The 18,597-nt window shown below is 39.1% G+C and overlaps 1 protein-coding gene across 7 annotated transcripts in view; it reads right to left on the bottom strand.

Moving 5' to 3' along the window:
* Window positions 1–4,122: 4,122 nt before the first annotated feature.
* Window positions 4,123–18,597, bottom strand: part of arhgap44b (Rho GTPase activating protein 44b) — a 103,615-nt gene continuing 89,140 nt past the window's right edge. For 6 of the 7 annotated variants that reach the window (XM_057825432.1, XM_057825434.1, XM_057825436.1 and 3 more), the window contains 3 exons: window positions 15,728–15,834; window positions 14,908–15,291; window positions 4,123–8,935 (listed from right to left, as the gene is read on the bottom strand). In XM_057825432.1, coding sequence (XP_057681415.1) covers window positions 8,769–8,935; window positions 14,908–15,291; window positions 15,728–15,834 — 658 coding nt within the window. In that variant the 3' untranslated portion in view covers window positions 4,123–8,768. Of the gene's footprint in view, window positions 8,936–14,701; window positions 14,739–14,907; window positions 15,292–15,727; window positions 15,835–18,597 lie in introns of all 7 variants that reach the window. The other variant, XM_057825435.1, reaches the window with a different exon arrangement.

Raw genomic sequence — 18,597 nt, 5'->3', positions numbered from 1 at the left:
GCAAACAAAATAAGAGCGCACGGTAGTAATTAGGGTGTCAAATTCGACTAATGTAGAATGTTTCGCCGATGTAGTTGATTTTGGCAGAACACCGTCCTTCTGAAAATTGCAATCCATCCTTGTCTAGTTAATTCTGTTCTCTTTCGACTCGAGGCCGTCCAAGCAGTCCGAAGCGCTCGGATGACTTACGACGCAACTCGTATCGCCATTGGCTGCCAATTTGAGTAACACGCAACGCTATTGGCGGCTATTCTTGGACAATGTCTGCCGCGAACTTTCGGTTCAGAAAAAACTACATGAATTACGGTTGAAGTAAGCAGCGTTTTATATAAGTTAAAACTGCAAAATTAAAGCAGAGGAACTCACAGAATCTTCATAGATGGATTCAGCACGACGTTGATGAGACGTAGATGAGATTGTATGATTGTTCTTATCACTTTGTTGATCATTAGTGGACAAAACTATAACAACCTGTCAGCCTGTGTTGACGTGAGGTATAGATTGATACCGCCTCGATCAGCTGTCACAGGTAACGAAGTCCCTCAGGTGAAAATCTATATCTTTCATGGAGAACATCGTCCGGGTATGCCAGCGGATTCTGGCGGTCTCCAAAAACCCGTGCCCTCCGAAGAGAGCCCCTCACAATCCGTGCGACAATGTCATTGTCAAGAGGACAGTCCGTGGAGGAGCGCTGTTTAAATAGAGCGTGGTTAATCGGAATCCTGGGGTTGAGCAAGATCTCATTCTGAGATGACCAGTTTTGACGTCTGGCGTGTGTTGCCATGGCAACACTCCCCGGTTCCAACATATCCACCTTTTGTAGTCTCGTTTAGCTGGGAAGATAGGCTGTACGTGATGAAGTTACTCTCGAAGTTACCCTGCTAAGCCAGAAAACCGGCTTCGTAGCATAGGCCACTGTTGTTCAAAATAGCACAATGATCAATAGTTTTTGTAATCAGTCCTTTTTTAGATGTAGTTTACCCCAGAGGTAATGTGTAAGTATTATTTGTTACAAACTCTCAATTAAACGGAGCGACACGACCGGGAATCGAACCCCAGCTTTGTACGCTATTTTTTTTTAATTAATCATAGGGTGAGTTGCAACGTAAATAGCGTTCCCATTTAGTGAAATGGCAGCTAAAAGCGTTCCATGTTGTGAAATGGCACCCAATAGTGTTGCAAGTTACACCAAATAATTCAAAACGGTGAGTTTATTTAAAAGTTAAGGCAATTACATATTCACATTGTTAGCTTTAAATATAATCCGCGTTTTTGTACTTTTTAAGAAGGTAAACGTCGTAAGATAAACCCAATTCAATGTTTTTTATGTTCCAACAAGTAAATGTACTTGAATGAGTAAGGCTACTAGCCTGTTGTTTTAAAAAGTACTCCGTGCTTTTTGGTGTATTTCTTTAAGTCTGCAAACGTAGTGAGACTAACAAAAATCTATGTTGATGTTTTGTGTAGCCTCATTGAAAAATGTTTTTCTTTTACTTGCTTGAGTCTGGCTACTGGCCTGTTGTTTTAAATAGAACAATGATCAATAGTTTTTGTAATCAGTCCTTTTTTAAATGTAGTTTACCCCAAAGGTAATGTGTAAGTACTTAATTGTTACAAACATGGTCATTATTAACCATGTGTTTTCATTATCAGAACGTTTTTATTTGTTTGCTAATTTATAATGTGTTTTTAACGCGTTGTTGTTGTTTACCTCTTCGAGATGGATCCAGTATTCAAAAAAACCTGTTGGGTGCATAATTTGAATGACTCCCAAGTGGCGGCACAGTTCAAGAGGGAAAATAAAGGTAGACCTTGGGCCCGTTCTACCATAATACCAAATACCTAATACCAAAATCTATGCACATTCTGTTCATTAGGTACAACTAGCGGAAAAAGAACTTGTGCTGCAACAAGGTATCATCCACCCTGATGCTCTACAGACTGGTCCTGTACACCTTTGAGGTTCTCCACGCCTCAAAAAGAATTTTTTTTTTAAAAACAAATAACAAAATAGATAAATGATACAATGAAATACAAACATTACTCATAATTAATGCATGGAAACAGAGTCAATGCGAGTTTAAAACTAGCTTATTAGGTTATAAAACACAAACAGTTTTGTCATTATTTACCTACCATTATATAATTTTCCATTGGTTACAGATACTTAATTAAAAAGAGCCACATGACTGATAATCAAACCCACTTTTTGTGCGCAATTTTTAAAATTAATTATGAGGCGCAAGCACGACAAATGCGCAATAACGTCTGCATTTGTACTGCGCAAGGATGCGGGAAATAAATTGATGTGATCGGTATAAATACCGCATACAAATACATTTATTTGTAAACACATTTAGTGTAAATATAACTCAAGTTATTACATTGATTATGGTAGTTCAGTCAGGTAAATATAAACGTGCTTGTGTAAAGTAGGATGCAGTGATCCATTGCTACTTCGAGTTTCAAACTTCGTGCCCTCAGTCCATCCCAGATGTTTTTTTCCAATTAAAAAAAATAAAAAATAAACGCAGTATTTTATAGAGCTGTCGCTGCTGCTTTTCTTGGTCAGGCAGTGCACTGGAGTTGCTTATTAAAGTCAACGATGATCGACAGACAGGTAAGGTTTGATCTTGCCTGAGACGCTTATAAGCCGAAACTTCAAAGCGCCACCTGCGTCAACATCGTTTAACTTGTTAAACACTTGCAGTTGCAACTCATTGTGTGTAAGTGAGCGGATTTGAGTGGACTCACTCAATGAAGCATTTTTTGACTTTTTAAAAAATGGATCGGGCGTCTACTTTATTCTTGTCTGAAAATAATTCGGTAGGACAATAGCTGGGAAAAAGCGAAAAACATGTTTTATATGTATCTCTTTCCAATGATAAATCTGAATAAATACTGTGCATTGAACACACACACACAAAAAAGTGTTTTGGGGGGGTTGCTACTTCACGGTTTTTAACTTATCACAGCGGATTCTGGTCCTTCTTAACCACGAAAAATGAGGGATAACTATTTCAAAATCAAACATTTTCGCGTTAACAGGTAATGTCTAAAAATAGTAAGTTTGTAAATTACTATATGATTGAAACGACATTATTTGATTAATCTTCATTTGAATGGGCCAAATAATTGTTATGTCACATTTCAACAGTTTGTTGCGTTGAATAAAATTACCGTAATTCTTGGACTATAAGCCGCACCTGACTATAAGCCGCCACCTACCAAATTTGACATGGAAACAGAATTTGTTTGTAGATAAGCCGCAATGGACTATAAGCCGCAACGGTATTATGGGATATTTACATCAAAGGGTATTAACCAATAACACTTTATCTGACAGCGGCATCATAAGACTGTCATAAGACCAAATGAACTCCAATGAAGCTTTGAACCAATTGGCTGCAAAGCTTCAGAGCTTCAAGAAGCTTCATCACTGCTCTCTTGGAGGAGACAGTCAACCTCTGCCGCCACCTGCTGTCAACACGGTTGTTGTCCAACAGTCCTCCTATTATGCATTGCAGCGCTACAGATTTAAATAACAATCAGAATTCATGTTCCGTGCTAATTATTTCTTCAGTAACTGTTGCAGTTGTTTCATTAAATGATAGTTATGGTATTTGGTAACACTATAAGACCGTAAGATAAGACCATCATAATTAAGAAATTACACTGCCATGAGCATTGATAAATCCTTATGACAGAGGTCATTTTGTGCCATCCGGCAAATTATCTCACTTTTGAATGGATGTAAAATATCTGAGCTGGACATAAATGGAGTTAGTGACATAATTTGCCGGATGACACTTAATGACATCTGTCATAAGCATTCATTAACGCCCATGATAGTCTCTTCTTCTTTTTCTTTCGGCTTTTCATGTCATAATTATCACGGCCTTATGGCAGTTTTATGATGCCACTGTCAAATAAAGTGTTACCTGTTAACCCAACAAATCAACAAATAAGCCACACTGGAATATAAACCGCAGGATGTTAAATGAGGGGGAAAAAAGCGGCTTAGACACCGAAAATTACAGTAATTATTCGTTCACCTGTCAAATGCATTGGTCTAATTGAGCTTTATTGTTTTCCCCAATTTTGTAATAAAAACACAATAAGTCATATAAAACGTTTTATTTTTTTTTGCCACATTCCAATGAATCCTTTCCCGTCCCCCTCCACACTTTGAGACAAGATGTTCACATTTCTTTTCGTGTCCAAATTCAACAGCATCAACTGATTATTTTGACTCATTTGGCCCTCATCTCCAGCAAAGTAAACATGAGCAACAACACAAAGCTGATTCCTTACTGATTTTAGCCTTCATGCTCATCTTTCAGAGAGGCGCTGAGGGAGAAATGAACATTTTAAAAAATATCCTTAAGAATATAAGCATCTTCAATTGAATCCACACACAGCACAGATGAGAACATTTAAAGAGTGTGGTCAAAAAGCATGCTGGCACACTTTCACACAGGACACATACACACTGCTATTACCGCCTCCTTTTACACAACACACACACGACCTGCTAAATTTACATTCCAATGAATCATGTAGAAAAATGCCATTTTTGGCGTAATGACAAAAAAACGCAAAGCTTTTACAAAAGCACAAACAACATAACAGATGATTCATTGAATTGTTGCACATTAGGTTTAATTTAATGTTCAAATTGTAAACATTGCCGATTAGATATCACTTCAGGCTATTCAGTCCCTTTTATTTGTAGAATAAGAAAAATCCAGTCACATCTTGTCCATTGCATTTTTTTCAGTGTCGTTTGTGTATTCGCTATTATTAAATATGAAAATCAGTCCAAGGGATTAAATGTGTAAAGCAAAAGACATGTGAGATATAAGTGCTGTAATCATAAAAATGGAGACAACCATGAGAGCTATCTTTGTGTTCATCATTCCAACCCAGCCATTATTCCTATACCTCTACATCTACATATATATTTATATTTAAGTCACTATATACATAACATGTTATGTACACAAATGTATTTACACGAGTCATTTTTGCACGTGACAAGCGAGAGGAATGTCTGGTCCCATGTTTGAAAGCTTTTCCTCACCCACCAGTGTCAAGTAAAAAGTGTTGGCAAGAAATGTATCTGTATCATAAATACTCTGCTCAAAATAAACTGGATGCATGCGCGTCTATTCACACATACACGTGGCCAGCCTCCATGTGGGAAAAATAAAAGTGCATCCTTTGTAACTGGCATGAAAATAGCAGGCATATTCTTAGTGATAAGAGAATGGCGTTCATAGTCACCTAAACGACCTCAATAATGACCTTGAAGGTCATCAGTCATGACTATAGAACAACAGGGGTGGGCAAAGTATGGCCGGTGGACTAAATATGACCAATTATGTATTATTATATCAGGACCACTGAGCATTTACATTCTCAAGATTCCAAAGATAATCCTGACTCTCAGAGGGGACATTCAATTGTCCTGTTATATTCGTTGTATTATTATTATTATTATTATTTTTTTTTTTTTTTCACAAGAAATTCTAAAAATAAATAATAGGTTACTTAATTTATCAAAACCACAATTGCACATAAACCGTACATTCAACTTGTATTTATATTATTCAATACAGTATTTTTCGGCGCTTGTAGCTACTTTTTTTGTCTCCCCCTGCGGCTTTTATGACAAAGCAGATCATTTACTGAAATTTGCTGGTAATCGAGCGTCATTTTTTTTTTTTCTCCTTTGAAAAGTGAACATTTTCATTCATCTGATTTTAATTGCCGTCCCGGAGTGTCATATTGGAGTTCCATTCAGTCTCCAGCTGCTAGCATTCCATTGTCCAACAAAAGTTGTTATCAAGAAAACATTGTTGAGCATTCCAGAGAGTTTTTTAAAGTCAAGTTATTTACAGGTACAGTGATCCCTCGTTTTTCGCGGTTAATAAAGACCAGAACTCGCTGCAATAAGTGAAAAACCGCGAAGTAGCCCCCCCCCCCAAATTAATTTTTTTGTGTTCAATGTATTTATTCAGCTTTAGCATTGGAAAGAGATACATATAAGACAAGTTTTTCACTTTTTTCCCAAAGTACGTACAATATAAAAATGTATATGTATTTTAATTTTTAAAAAATTAAGCACTTCAAATCTAATACAGTAATTATGATAAGTTTTAAACATGTTAACCCACTGAATTATTTTTAAACAAGAAAAAAAGTAGTAGAAAAATGCTTGGCTTTATTAAATGCTTCACTGAGTGAGTCTACTCAAATCCACTCACTTACACACAATGAGTTGCCACAGCAACTGTTTAACAAACGATGATTGACACATCCGGCGCTTCAGAAGTTCGTGACTCTGGAAAGATCAAACACATTCATCATCGTTAACTTTAATAAACAACTCCAGTGCACGTGCACTGCCCGCCTAATGAACCAAGAGCAGGGAGTGGGAGGGAGCGAGAGGGAGACGGCTCGATCGGCTGTGGACATCTTATCTGTATTATTATAATTATTTATTTCTTCTAAAAAATCTGCGATCCACTGAGGGCGCAAAGTAGCGAGGGATCACTGTACATGCCGATTTGTTGTCAAGACCAGACCCTTGGTGCGACTCTGAGGTGGGTAGAGTAGCCAAACTTTTTACTCGAGTAAGAGTAGCTTTACTTTAAAAAATATTATTCAAATAAAGTAGTCTTCCAAAAAAAGTATTTCAGTACAAGTAAAAAAGTATCTGGTGAAAAGAATACTCAAGTAATGAGTAACTTTGTGAGTAACTCTTCTTACAGCGTGATATTTTTATAAGCAATGGTATTTTTTCTTCAGCACAACATTATCTATATGAACTGTTATTATTATACTTTATAATAACCTATTTCATGACCTTATTAGGCCCCCAAAAATGGAAAAAAAAAAAAAAAAAATCAGATTCAAACTAGAAAAAGAAACATTACCCAGTTTAAAGAGCAAGCGTGCCCTCTAGTGGAGAAAAAATTTCCTACCATGATTTGAAAACGAATCCATCGGTGTCAAATAAATCGCTGCCAAATAAAAACCTGGAGAAAGTTTTAAACAAATCCGCACTTTCGTGTAATGTTGATCTATGTCAAATAGTTTATGGCACTTTAAAGACGCCACATGATTGAACAGGCCGGCATGATTGTATGACTTCTGACTGCAAACCTGCGTCTGGCCATGCGACTGAATTGTTATGTCTGATTTGTATAATGAAGTCATGTGATTATTGCTGTGACATCTCATTGGTGAAACTGTTCGAGCCACTCTCGGCATCTCAGGCAAAAATAAAGTCAATATGTAGAATAATGATGAAAAATGTAACGACTCTAGTGTAGCCCAAGGTAGCAGAGTAAGAGTAGGGTTTCATCTTCACAAATGTACTCAAGTAAAAAAATGTGGCTTGGTAAAACTGCTGTTAAAAGTACATTTTTCTCAAAAACTAACAGAGTAGATGGAGTTACTACCCACCTCTGGTGCCACTACGGAAGAACAATTTAAGGTTGACAAAGGATGGCTGTACAGTACATATTCATACCCACAGTTTACCACGTCATTGCTCTTGCTTCCTAGTGACGATAAAGCTAGCCAGCCGCTTTCTCGCACTTCATCAAAGACTCTCGCAAGTTTATCGATGAAAGATTTAAGGCTAACCGTGGGTGGTGAAAGAGTTAAAAGGACAAATAGCCACTGTCTGCTATGAGAAGCTGCTATGTTAGCATCAACAGATGGCTAGCCATTTTTATATAGCATTGAGGGGTGTTTAACTGGCGGCAAAGGCTCCATCTCATGTTTGGTGCCATTACAGAAGAACACTTTAAAGCAGGCCATGGATGGTTAGACAGATTTTAAAAGAGATAGCAACAGTGTGATACGATGGAACTGTTATGCTAGTGATGACAATATTAGTCCACTTCATCAAGCGTTAAAGTGATTTAAAGGGGACTCAGTCTGCTGCAAGCTAAGACGTCAAGGTAAAATGGATTACATTTTGTTGCTTTTGTGCTTTCAGACCGCCTGTGATGGGTAGCTGCATAAATAGGGAGGATGAAACTTGACGTGTTCATGTTAATTTGGTTAAAACATTTTTGATGAATCAAAAAATTCAGTATATAGAAATAAACCATATCAAAATGTGGACACTCGCGCGGTATATACACGTGTATTTTGACCCTTTTATTTTTGTAAATTTGGGAGGTACGCACTACAGTGTGGAATTTATAGTGATTGTTTAACAAAATAAATTACGTACAGTAAATTTTCCAAAAGAGAATAAACTAATAAATAAAGTCAATTTTTAAAAAATGCTTCTGGAGTTTGCCCACCCCGGCTCTATCATGGATGCGTTGTTTTCTCTCCTGTTCATATAAAATACGATCTGATGTTGGATTGGGAATCATAAAATCTGCAAATGTACAGTATAGACAATAAATAGTTTTCAGTAAATTAATGTCTACCATTGAGAATTTCTTTTGTGTTTTTTTTTTTTTGTTAGTTATTCAGCAAAGTATGTACAACGTGTATGTTGGTTGATGATACACGGACCAAACACACACAGTCATACACAAAGTGCACACTGTCCATGCAAAGATTGTGGTTATTACTTTTGAAAGAGGTGGCGGCACTGAATCCTGCCTCCGCTTGTGTGTTTTTCTGTCTGGCGTGTGGCGTTCAAGGCATCAAATAAGGCAAACGCAAACTAAAAATGGAACAATCCGAATGCATAAATGCATCAGTGGGGTGGCGGGATGGGGGCTGAGGGGGCGTCATAGCACCGTGCTCTCCGAATCCTCCCCCTTCTCCGACTCGGCGGCTCTGAGGCGGCTCGAGTCCAGCAGTGCCACCGAGTGCCTGAGGTGGGAGATGTGCGCCAAATCCAGAAGGCCGTCCAGCTCCATGTTGATGATGGGAATGTCGAGGTTGCAGAAGGAATCTGTGGGAGGAAAACCAGAGCATTTATTTATCGAGCTGTGTTTGTTTTGGATGGATGGGAAGAAGATTCTGGGTGGGGTGAGTTGGCCATGCTGGGTGATGGAGTGTGCAGCTACAATGTGAAGTTCAGTTTGTGTACAGCTTGTATAATTTGTTCCTTCTAAATTACTCAAAAGCCAGTCAAAGTTAAAAAAAACAATGAATATAAAATTGAGTATACCCTTTGGTGAAAAGTCCAAATTAGGCCAAGGAATTCATTTTTGCACTCAGAGGTGGGTAGTTACATTTTACCTGAGTAACCGTTACTTTGGTTACACTAGAGTCGTTACATTTTTCCTCTTTATTCTACATATTGACCTTATTTTTGCCAGAGATGCCAACAGTAGCTCTACCAGTTTCACCAATGAGACGTTACAACAATTAACACATGACTCGATTATACCATTCAGAGATAACAATGTTTCTTACCCACTAGAGGGCATTCATGCCCATTGTGTTGTGGTCTAAATTTGATTATTTTTGTGTTGTCTTTTTGCCATAATACAGTCATGTAACAGTCTCGCTATAGTATAGTATAATAATAACAGTTCATATAGATGAAGTTGTGCTGAGAAAAAAAAAAGTCATTATTTAAAAAATCAGACATTTTAAGCAGTTACAATGTTACTCATTACTTGACTATTCTTTTCAACGAATACTTATTTACTTGTACTTGAGTAAATATTAGGACGACTACTTTTACTTGAATAATATTACTTAGAAGTAACCCTACCCTTACTTGAGTAACATTTTTGGCTACTCTACCCACCTCTGGTTGCACTTCATCTTTATGATTATCACACGTTACTATACAAACTTTACATTAAGTACTTCACATTGGAGTAAAGTGTAATTTCTTCAGTGTTGTCCTGTTAACTAATTGGTTGCCGATGATGGTGATAGATTACCAACCCCTTTGAACTAGGGCAGGCTGGCGGTGACAGTTCACTGTCAGTGGCAGCCAATGAGTTAAATGAGATTTAAAAATACAGTATGTACAAAAATGGCAGTGATGTTCCCACAATTGTGAGGTATTACCTATGGATATGGGTCATTCCGTCAAGCATTTTGAGCCTATACTACATTTGAACAGGGCAGGGGTGTGTCAACTTTGTATCTACACTAGGTAACGAAGCAACATATTTGGTGCTATCTATTGAAGATCACATCAACATACATTTAGTATGTATTTGGGCTGAGCAATATTTGTATATTGTAATGGTGATATTTATCAGTTATTTTATTTAATGATTTCTTTGATTTAAAAAAAAAAGATGTTTATGAGTTGTCCGATATTATCGGGTGGCCGATATCAGCCGATAAAAGCATTTTAAAATGATATCGGATAACATCAACATCGGTTTTTCATTATTGGTTTTGGGCCATTATACAGGTTTCCTTCAAAGTGAATGTAAAAGCCTCCTGCTTTTGTAGAAGGGCTAGTCACAGCTTAGCACAGCAGTTATGCTTATTGACCTTTAGATGTCTCCAAACTAAGATGCTTGGGATTTGTTATGTAAAGGCTGAGTTATACTTCCGTGTCAGACCTGCGCCGTCAAGGAAGACCCGAGTTACGACCCTGCGCCGTAGCCTGACGCGCTCCTCTTGAATTTTCTAACCTTTGCGTCGCGTAGACGCGTATGACGTGGCAGAAACGGACTGTGATTGGTCCGCTCAGACTGTTGTTTCCAGTTCAGCGCGAAATCACCGCCATTGTAGAATAGAATCAAACATTATTTTCTACACGCAAAAATGGACCAAGCCAACGCAAGTATCATCGAAGAGCAAGTCTCGTCAAGACATTAGTGTGATTGCCAAATGGCAAGGTCGGCGATTGGGGAAAAAAAAAAATGGAAGAGCCACCGAGAAGTGTGCGTTCGGAATCGAGTGGCCACACGAAGCGGTGACCGAGTCGGCCAAAAACTGTCAACTTTTTATCACTTTGTCTTATTTTTGGTTGGTGCACTTCATCATTTATTGGGTACTTATGTTTGCTGTGAGTCTGTGACTTATTTACGTGTCACTCTTCAAGTATATGAAGAATAAAGCACAGATTTGGTGTCAAAAGAGTTGTTTTGATCTTTAATTTTCAATAACAGACAGTTTACACACGATACATCATCACTGATTGAGAGTGCCTCGGTGCGTTTTATGATAACATTAAAATCAAGGCTCCCAACGCAGTTTGGGAAGTTCCATAGACGCCAGAAATCTGCTATGGCTTCCCACTGGCTGGTTGTAGGACACGGCAAACAAATCGGGCTGGAGGGCTTTGCAGACTTTGAACGCAGTGCTCGACGCCAGTTTGAAGCTAGCCGCCACAGCTAGCTCTCTTCACCCGATTCTAAAACTCTCTGTGCGGCATCAAAAGTCGGCCAGACCGTCTCGAAACCGTCTTCTGCGTCGCCTGCCCCTCAACATTTGTATGTTCAATATTTATTCAATGTTGATGAGCAGAATATTTACTTTCAAGAGTTTATTTTTTCTCCCTTAAACTAGACTAGCAGAAGTCAACAAGCATGCCCCAAAACTGTACGAACATAACGCCACATCCCTCTAGTGGCTTGGCGGTGAATTACAAAGCAACACGTTCCCTCACCGCAGAACTATCGAATGTCGAATGACGCCGTAGTCGCTGCGCCGTCACAGCAACGCGGGAGTATAACTCAGGCTTAAGAATTATCAATGTTAAAGCATCCAGAGGGGCATCACAATACAATTAGCCATAATATGTTAGATCCACAACCACATATATCGGTATCGGATTTTTTGAGTTGGATGATATCGGTTAAAGGGAACCACGGACTTGTAGGCTCGAGTAAGCCACAATTGTTCTCTTTTACAAAAATATTTTGGTTGAAACACATAAAATATTGCCGTTGATTTAAAAATCTATAATATTTAGTACATGTTTTGACCTACGGAGGGCGCCATGTTTTACACGTGCAATACACACTCGAGTTGATGACACAGTTGGGCTGGACTGGGAGAAGAGCTGTGCTCTATACTAGCGAAGCTAGTATGACGACTGGCATGATTTTGTATTGTGCTGTTAGTCAGATTGTTTTGTTACAGAGCTGTGGGATGAGTTCCTGACGTCGTACCTGCATCCAATTCCAACTCATCAGCAGTGTCTTTAAACCGATCATAGGCAGGCTGCCGAGATATTGACTTTCTGCCATTTGAGAGTTATTGCTTGCATCCTTACTTTCGTTTTTCGTTCGCCTGCCCTTCACCGGATTTTGCCACGCGTTTTTTTTTCTTTTAATTGATTCCAATCAACTATAACGGACCCTTTTCTGTCTCCCTTTTCGCAAACGCGTGTTTTTTGTGTGTTCAATAAACCCTTTCACGTAAACCCTCTGTTATTGTTGTCTACTTTGGGGTCCTACCTTGCTTCCGCATTCGCGGACACATTTGTTGTTTTTCATCTGAGATTTTGTTACTGATTGCAGCTAATAAATCGGTAAACAATACACGTACGATCGATGTAGAAAAAAAACATGGTCCTTGTGGTGTTAGTTAAACAGTGTGGTCTTGAACTGGTCTGCATGGAGTGACAGTGCGGAGTCCACAGCTGTCATTGTCACTTGACGAACTACCACATGAATACACTAGTGTTCTGCAATTCCTTCTACACGGCGAGACATCATATACATGCGCACTTTGGTTAAAAGCAGCGAGTACGTACTGTTTGTGTTTTTATTGAATCTTTTATGACCTTTTGATTACCTCAAAATATTTCTTGCATGTATTTCCCTCTCATACTTTTAAGTAGAGGTGTCATCCCGATTGATCGGGTCCGATCACGTCATTTTCAAAGTATCGGAATCGGCAAAAAAATATCGGCCATGCCCACTCACGCATTGTCGCGCTCAATCTGTAGTGGTGCCGTTTTATCTATATAGAGAGACAAAAGGCAGCATAAAATGAGTAGAGTGAATTTTGGCAGCCTTTGGAGCCTTTTTTAATTGGTTAAAGCCTTACAATCCCTCTCCCTACGATTAGAAATATCATGGGAAGCAATGTGGGGAAGCAAGGTAGCAATTGATCTTTTTCTTAACACCTTAAGTTATTCCCCAACGCAGAAAAGATATATCAATTGGTAGCACTACGCACAGTCATGGTTCCACTTACCATCATGCATTGGGGCATGGCTACAGTATCATTTACTGAAAGCTCAACAAATACACTAGATGGCAATATTTAGTCACAATATACAAAGTCACAAGTCTTTCTATCCGTGGATCCCTCTCACAGAAAGAATGTTAAGAATGTAAATGCCATCTTGAGGATGTATTGTCATAATAAACAAATACAGTACTTATGTACTGTATGTTGAATGTATATATTCGTCCGAGTTTTATTCATTTTTTTCTTAATGCATTGCCAAAATATTTATGATCGGGAAAAATTATCGGGAATGATTGGAATTGAATCGGGAGCAAAAAAAAGCAATCGGATCGGGAAGTATCGGGATCGGCAGATACTCAAACTAAAACGATCGGGATGGGATGGGGAGCAAAAAAAACATGATCGGAACAACCCTACTTTTAAGCATTGTTTTCTTGTGGTAGCTTTAAAGCAAACTGTTGATCTGTTGACCACATTAGTCATGAAGCGTATTTAAACCACCCTTGTTTGATATTACTGCGTTTAAGTATTTTTTTCTTAATGCATTTTTAGTATGTTCTGTCTGTATGCATCTAAACAAAACAAGCTGAAATCGCACGGTACTACTTTGGGTGTCAAATTTGCCTCTTGTAGAACGTTTCACCGGTGTAGGACATTTTGGCAGAACACCTGTTTTGTCGTAGTCTCGTCTCATCCCGTCTTTTCTGTTCATTTTGCTTTTTCTGCTCGTTTTGTGAAATATCAACAGTGCTGTCCTGCTCATTAATGTTCCTCTCGGGTTCAAATTGAAAGGGCTGAACAGTCGACATGTTTATGTCACTAGAGTCCTACTCTGAAAGTCATACTCTGTTGACGTCACTGCCTACAGTGCATTGCGGCGTCAAGAACAATGGCGACCTATTAGTTAAACTAATTTTACAAATTTTATAAAAACGAAAACATCAAGAGGGGTTTTAATATCAAATTATTATAACTCATACTAACATTTATATTTTAAGAGCTACAAGTCTTTCTATCCATGGTTCCCTTTAAGAAGTCATTATCAGAGAACTCAAAATTTCCATAAATGAAAGTGCATTCCAGCTGACAAAATATGTTTGTGAACATAGCTGTGCTAATTTTTTGTTAAATGTAGTGATTATTAGCTCTCAAGTGATTATTTTATAAAAACATCAACTCTTGTAAAAAAAATAATTAACATGAGGGGAATTATGTTGGGCTTATTTTGTGTGTGACAACAAAGTGAAGGCAAACATGGTGTTAAAGCATTATCAGCAATTAACACCGTATCAAAGTTGAAATAATATTCTGTAAATTCACACATGGAGGAGTGAGAAGGGAGGAAGAGGGTGGGAACAAAAGTGGCGCTGACGTTCAAAGCGGGCAGTGGAAGCAAGGCATGAGCTTGCCAGGCTTAGCTGAGCTTCATTTAGTGCATTTCTGGCTAAGCCACACCCACACGAGCCATGCGAAATGGGCGCAATGAAACGTAGGGGTCGGATTTATGGGTGGGTGGGGAGAGGCACCATGTTGTAACCGAGATGGGGTCAGAGGGACGAGGTGGGGTGGTTGGGTGGTGTGCTGTCCTGCTTACCCTAAATGTCCCTCAAACACAACGATGGCTCAAACGGCTGCAGGTGATCAACAACAATTATACATCAGAACAGTCAAGAATATTCTTGGTGGTCATTTAACACACTTTATGTACACACCAATTCAGACCTCTCAGACCTTTTAGGATGTTAGTTTTCATCTAACTACATGTATGTTCATTATATTTCAGAAAATGACAGCAAATACCTGTGGACATGCTCTCTCCAGGTGACAACCCATCCAGCAAGCCGGACGAGTTCTCCAGCGGCTGAGGGCTGGTACCGGGGGTGGAGGGCGGCTGCGGGGGAGGCAAGCTGGGCCTCTGCCGGGGTGGCTTGGGAGTGGGCCGCGCCTTTGTGAGTGTCCCTCCCAGCGAGGGCGGCGAGGACAGAGACGGCGCGCCGGCCGTCTGGACGTGTCCCATCGAACCAACGGTGGCGTAACCCTGCGGGTAACCGAAACCGTACGGCGACGGCGTGCTGGGGGGCGTTGGCGACAGGCTGACCGGAGACGGCTGCCCCGTGGACGGCTCCGACACGGCCCCCGTCTGGCTGTAGGGAACTTTAGGTGGGATTGGAGCCAGCTTCTTTGCTGGGGGGGGCAACGTAAAAGATTTTTATAGAGTAGCCTAACACATAAAACGACCCAAAGTAGTGCATACCAAAAGAGATTTTAAAATTCTATTCAACCCGAGTTAAAAATCTAGATTTCTTTGATATAGAATCGGAAATTTTGAATATAGCCTCTAATTTGAGCAAAACCAAACTTTTAACTTTTTAGTGGCACTTTTTCATTGAGTTTGGACCCAAGCAACACAAATAAAATGATTAAACGCCAGGAACAATTTTTCTTTTCTGTAACATAAGGTATTATTTGTCATCCTAACAGTTAACTCATTGGCTGCCAAATACAGAGGGCAGCAAATAATTAATCAATCATTGCTCGCCCCTTCCAGTCAACTGGACACCTACTACCATCAATGGCAGGATACAACTTAACTCTGATACAATGAAAAGAGTTTTACTACCTCTCCTCAGTGTATGCGGGCTGTGCTCTGACGGGCTGCCGCAAGTCAGCGTCGCCTGGAATCCTTTCTGCCCGATCACTGGAGACAGTTCCTTGTTCTTCAGAGTGCTGAGGTGAGAGAAAAACAATATTAGGCGCCGCCAGCAAACTTACTCCTCTTATCATTTTGAGGGGGGGAAAAAAAGCTTAACAGCTTATTTATTTGACAGGAGAGCCACAATGAGGATTGTTGCAGCAAATGAGGAAAACTGAAAGTCAGGGGCACAGCCATGCAAATGAGCCTTAGCGCATTCCTATGATATGACAACAACCATACTGCTCCTTTCTCCTAATGTGACTCATCACCTTCCACTTGTCTTGAGCCAAGGTCACGCTATTATTTTATTCTATTGTTTATTATTCTTACCTGACAGGATGGAGCCAAAAGGCCAAAGTACCACAACAACCAGCTTTGAGTGCTGATTTTCATTCTTTATATTACACCGATGAAAAAGAAAAGAGCTTTAAATCATTGTCTGCCATTGACAATGTCAGACATCCTATTCATTTAACTTGATGCCTGAATTTACATTTAACAAATATACATAGAATATATATATACATATATATATATATATATACACATACATATTTTGTGTATACAGTATGTCTTAGGAATGTGAACCTGTGGGTATCTCACGAAACGATTTATGATGCAAGGCTCACGATAACGATTATCTCACAATATAACAATGATGCAACAATTGTCAATACATACATACATAATATTCTACAATAAACAGTAAAACAAGCTCTTTTCCTCCCTCTGCCGTGAATTGGAACGTGTATGACTAGTAGACGTCCAATCGATTTGAGGTTTGTTCATCCGTTGCCATCCCTCCCACTTAAAACGGATTGGACACCTAATGGAAGCCATTCAGTTCATTTTGGAGCATCTCAGGTCCTTTCCTGTAGATTTTCTGTAACTTCCTGTTGATTTGTGGGCATTTACAGGTCACTTCCTGTAGATTTTGGGGCATTTACAGGTCACTTCCTGTTCAGTAACCCCAAATCAACAGGAACTGACCCGTAAATGCCCTAATATGAACAAAGAGTGACCTGTACCTCTGTGAAGTTGGCCCCCTCATTAGACGCTAATATATTGTCATTAATTTGTGCTGATTTTTTTTTTTTTTTCCCTTTTTTGTACTGCTATCGTAGGAATTCTTTCATAGGTCAATCTGTATAGAGGTATATTTGTGTCTTAATTATTCAATTAAAACAATAGTTGCTTCAATCAAAAAAAAGTTGCTACAATAAAAATATATATTTTCAATAAAAAAAAACCCACTTCAATCAAAATAAAATGGGTTTTAATGCAAAAATAAATTTGAAACTCAAAAAAATGTTTGAAAAAACTTAGTCTGCAAAACAATGACAGAAGGGGGGAAATAAGTAAGTGAACCATTACATTTAATATTTTATGCCCCTCGACCCCATTTGGCAGCAATAACTTCAACCAGACACTTCCTGTAGCTGCAAATCAATCTTGCACATCGATCAGGACTACGGTAATTTTGGCCCATTCTTTTCTACAAAACTGCTGTAGCTCAGTCAGATTCCTGGGATGTTTTGCATGAATCGCTGTCTTTAGGTCATGCCACAGCATCTCAAAAGGGTTCAAGTCTGGACTTTGACTTGGCCACTCCAGAACGTGTATTTTGTTCTTCTTAAAACATTCTGAAGTTGATTTACTTCTTTATTTTTTATCATTATCCTGTTGAAGCATCGATCCTCTTTTAAGCTTCAAGTGTCTGACAGACAGCCTCAGGTTTTCCTCCAAACCATCCTGATAAACTTTTGAATTCATTCTTTAACTAATGATTGCAAGTTGTCCAGGCCCTGAGGCAGCCAAACAGCCCCACCATGCTTCACGGAGGGGATGAGGTGTTGACGTTGGTGAGCTGTTCCATTTTTCCTCCACATGACGTGTGTTACTCCCAAACAATTCAACTTTGGTTTCATCAGTCCACAAAATATTTTAACAAAAGTTCTTTGGAGTGTCCAAGTGCCTTTTTGCGAACATTAAACGAGCAAAAATGTTTTTTTTTTAGACAGCAGTGGAGTCCTCCCATGAACACCATTCTTGGCCATAGTTTTACATATAGTTGATGTGTGCACGTAGATATTGGACTGTGCCAGTGATTTTTGTAAGTCTTTAGCAGACACACTAGGGCTCTTTTTGACCTCTCTGATTATTCTGCGCTGAACTCTTGGCGTTCTCTTTGGTGGACGGCCACGCCTTGGGAGGGAAGCAACAGTGCCAAACTCTCCATTTGTAGACAACTTCTCTGACTGTCGATTGATGAACAGCTAGACTTTTAGAGATGGTTTTGTATCCTTTCCCAGCTTTATGCATATCAACAATCCTTCATCGCAGGTCTTAAGACAGCTCTTTTGACCGAGCCATTCATGATGCACATCAGACAATGCTTCTCATCAAGACAATTCTTACCAGGTGTGTGTAGTATAGTGGGCAGGGCAGCTTTAAACCAGTCATTAGTGATTGGGCAGAGCACACACCTGACTTAAACCCTAAAACCTAAAAATTGGTTTCAGTTGCTCTTTAAGTCTCCTTAGGCAGAGGGTTCACTTACTTATTTTTCCCCCTTCTGTCATTGTTAGCATGCTATCCTAATTAAAATATAAAACCCTATAAATGTTTGGGTGATTTTAGAGAAAACAGTTTTTTCATCTGTGTGATTTTGACAAATATCAGATCAAATTTGATGATTTTTTTGCTGAAATGTGAGAAATTCCAAAAGGTTCAGATACTTTTTCATACAACTGTAAGTAGCTCCTGAGTATAAGTCACAGGCCCAGCAAAACTAT

The sequence above is a fragment of the Corythoichthys intestinalis genome, chromosome 21, assembly GCF_030265065.1.
Source record: "Corythoichthys intestinalis isolate RoL2023-P3 chromosome 21, ASM3026506v1, whole genome shotgun sequence".
Taxonomy (NCBI): Eukaryota; Metazoa; Chordata; class Actinopteri; order Syngnathiformes; family Syngnathidae; genus Corythoichthys; species Corythoichthys intestinalis.
The sequence above is the reverse complement of the archived record's forward strand: the minus strand, read 5'-3'. Positions and strand labels throughout refer to the sequence as shown.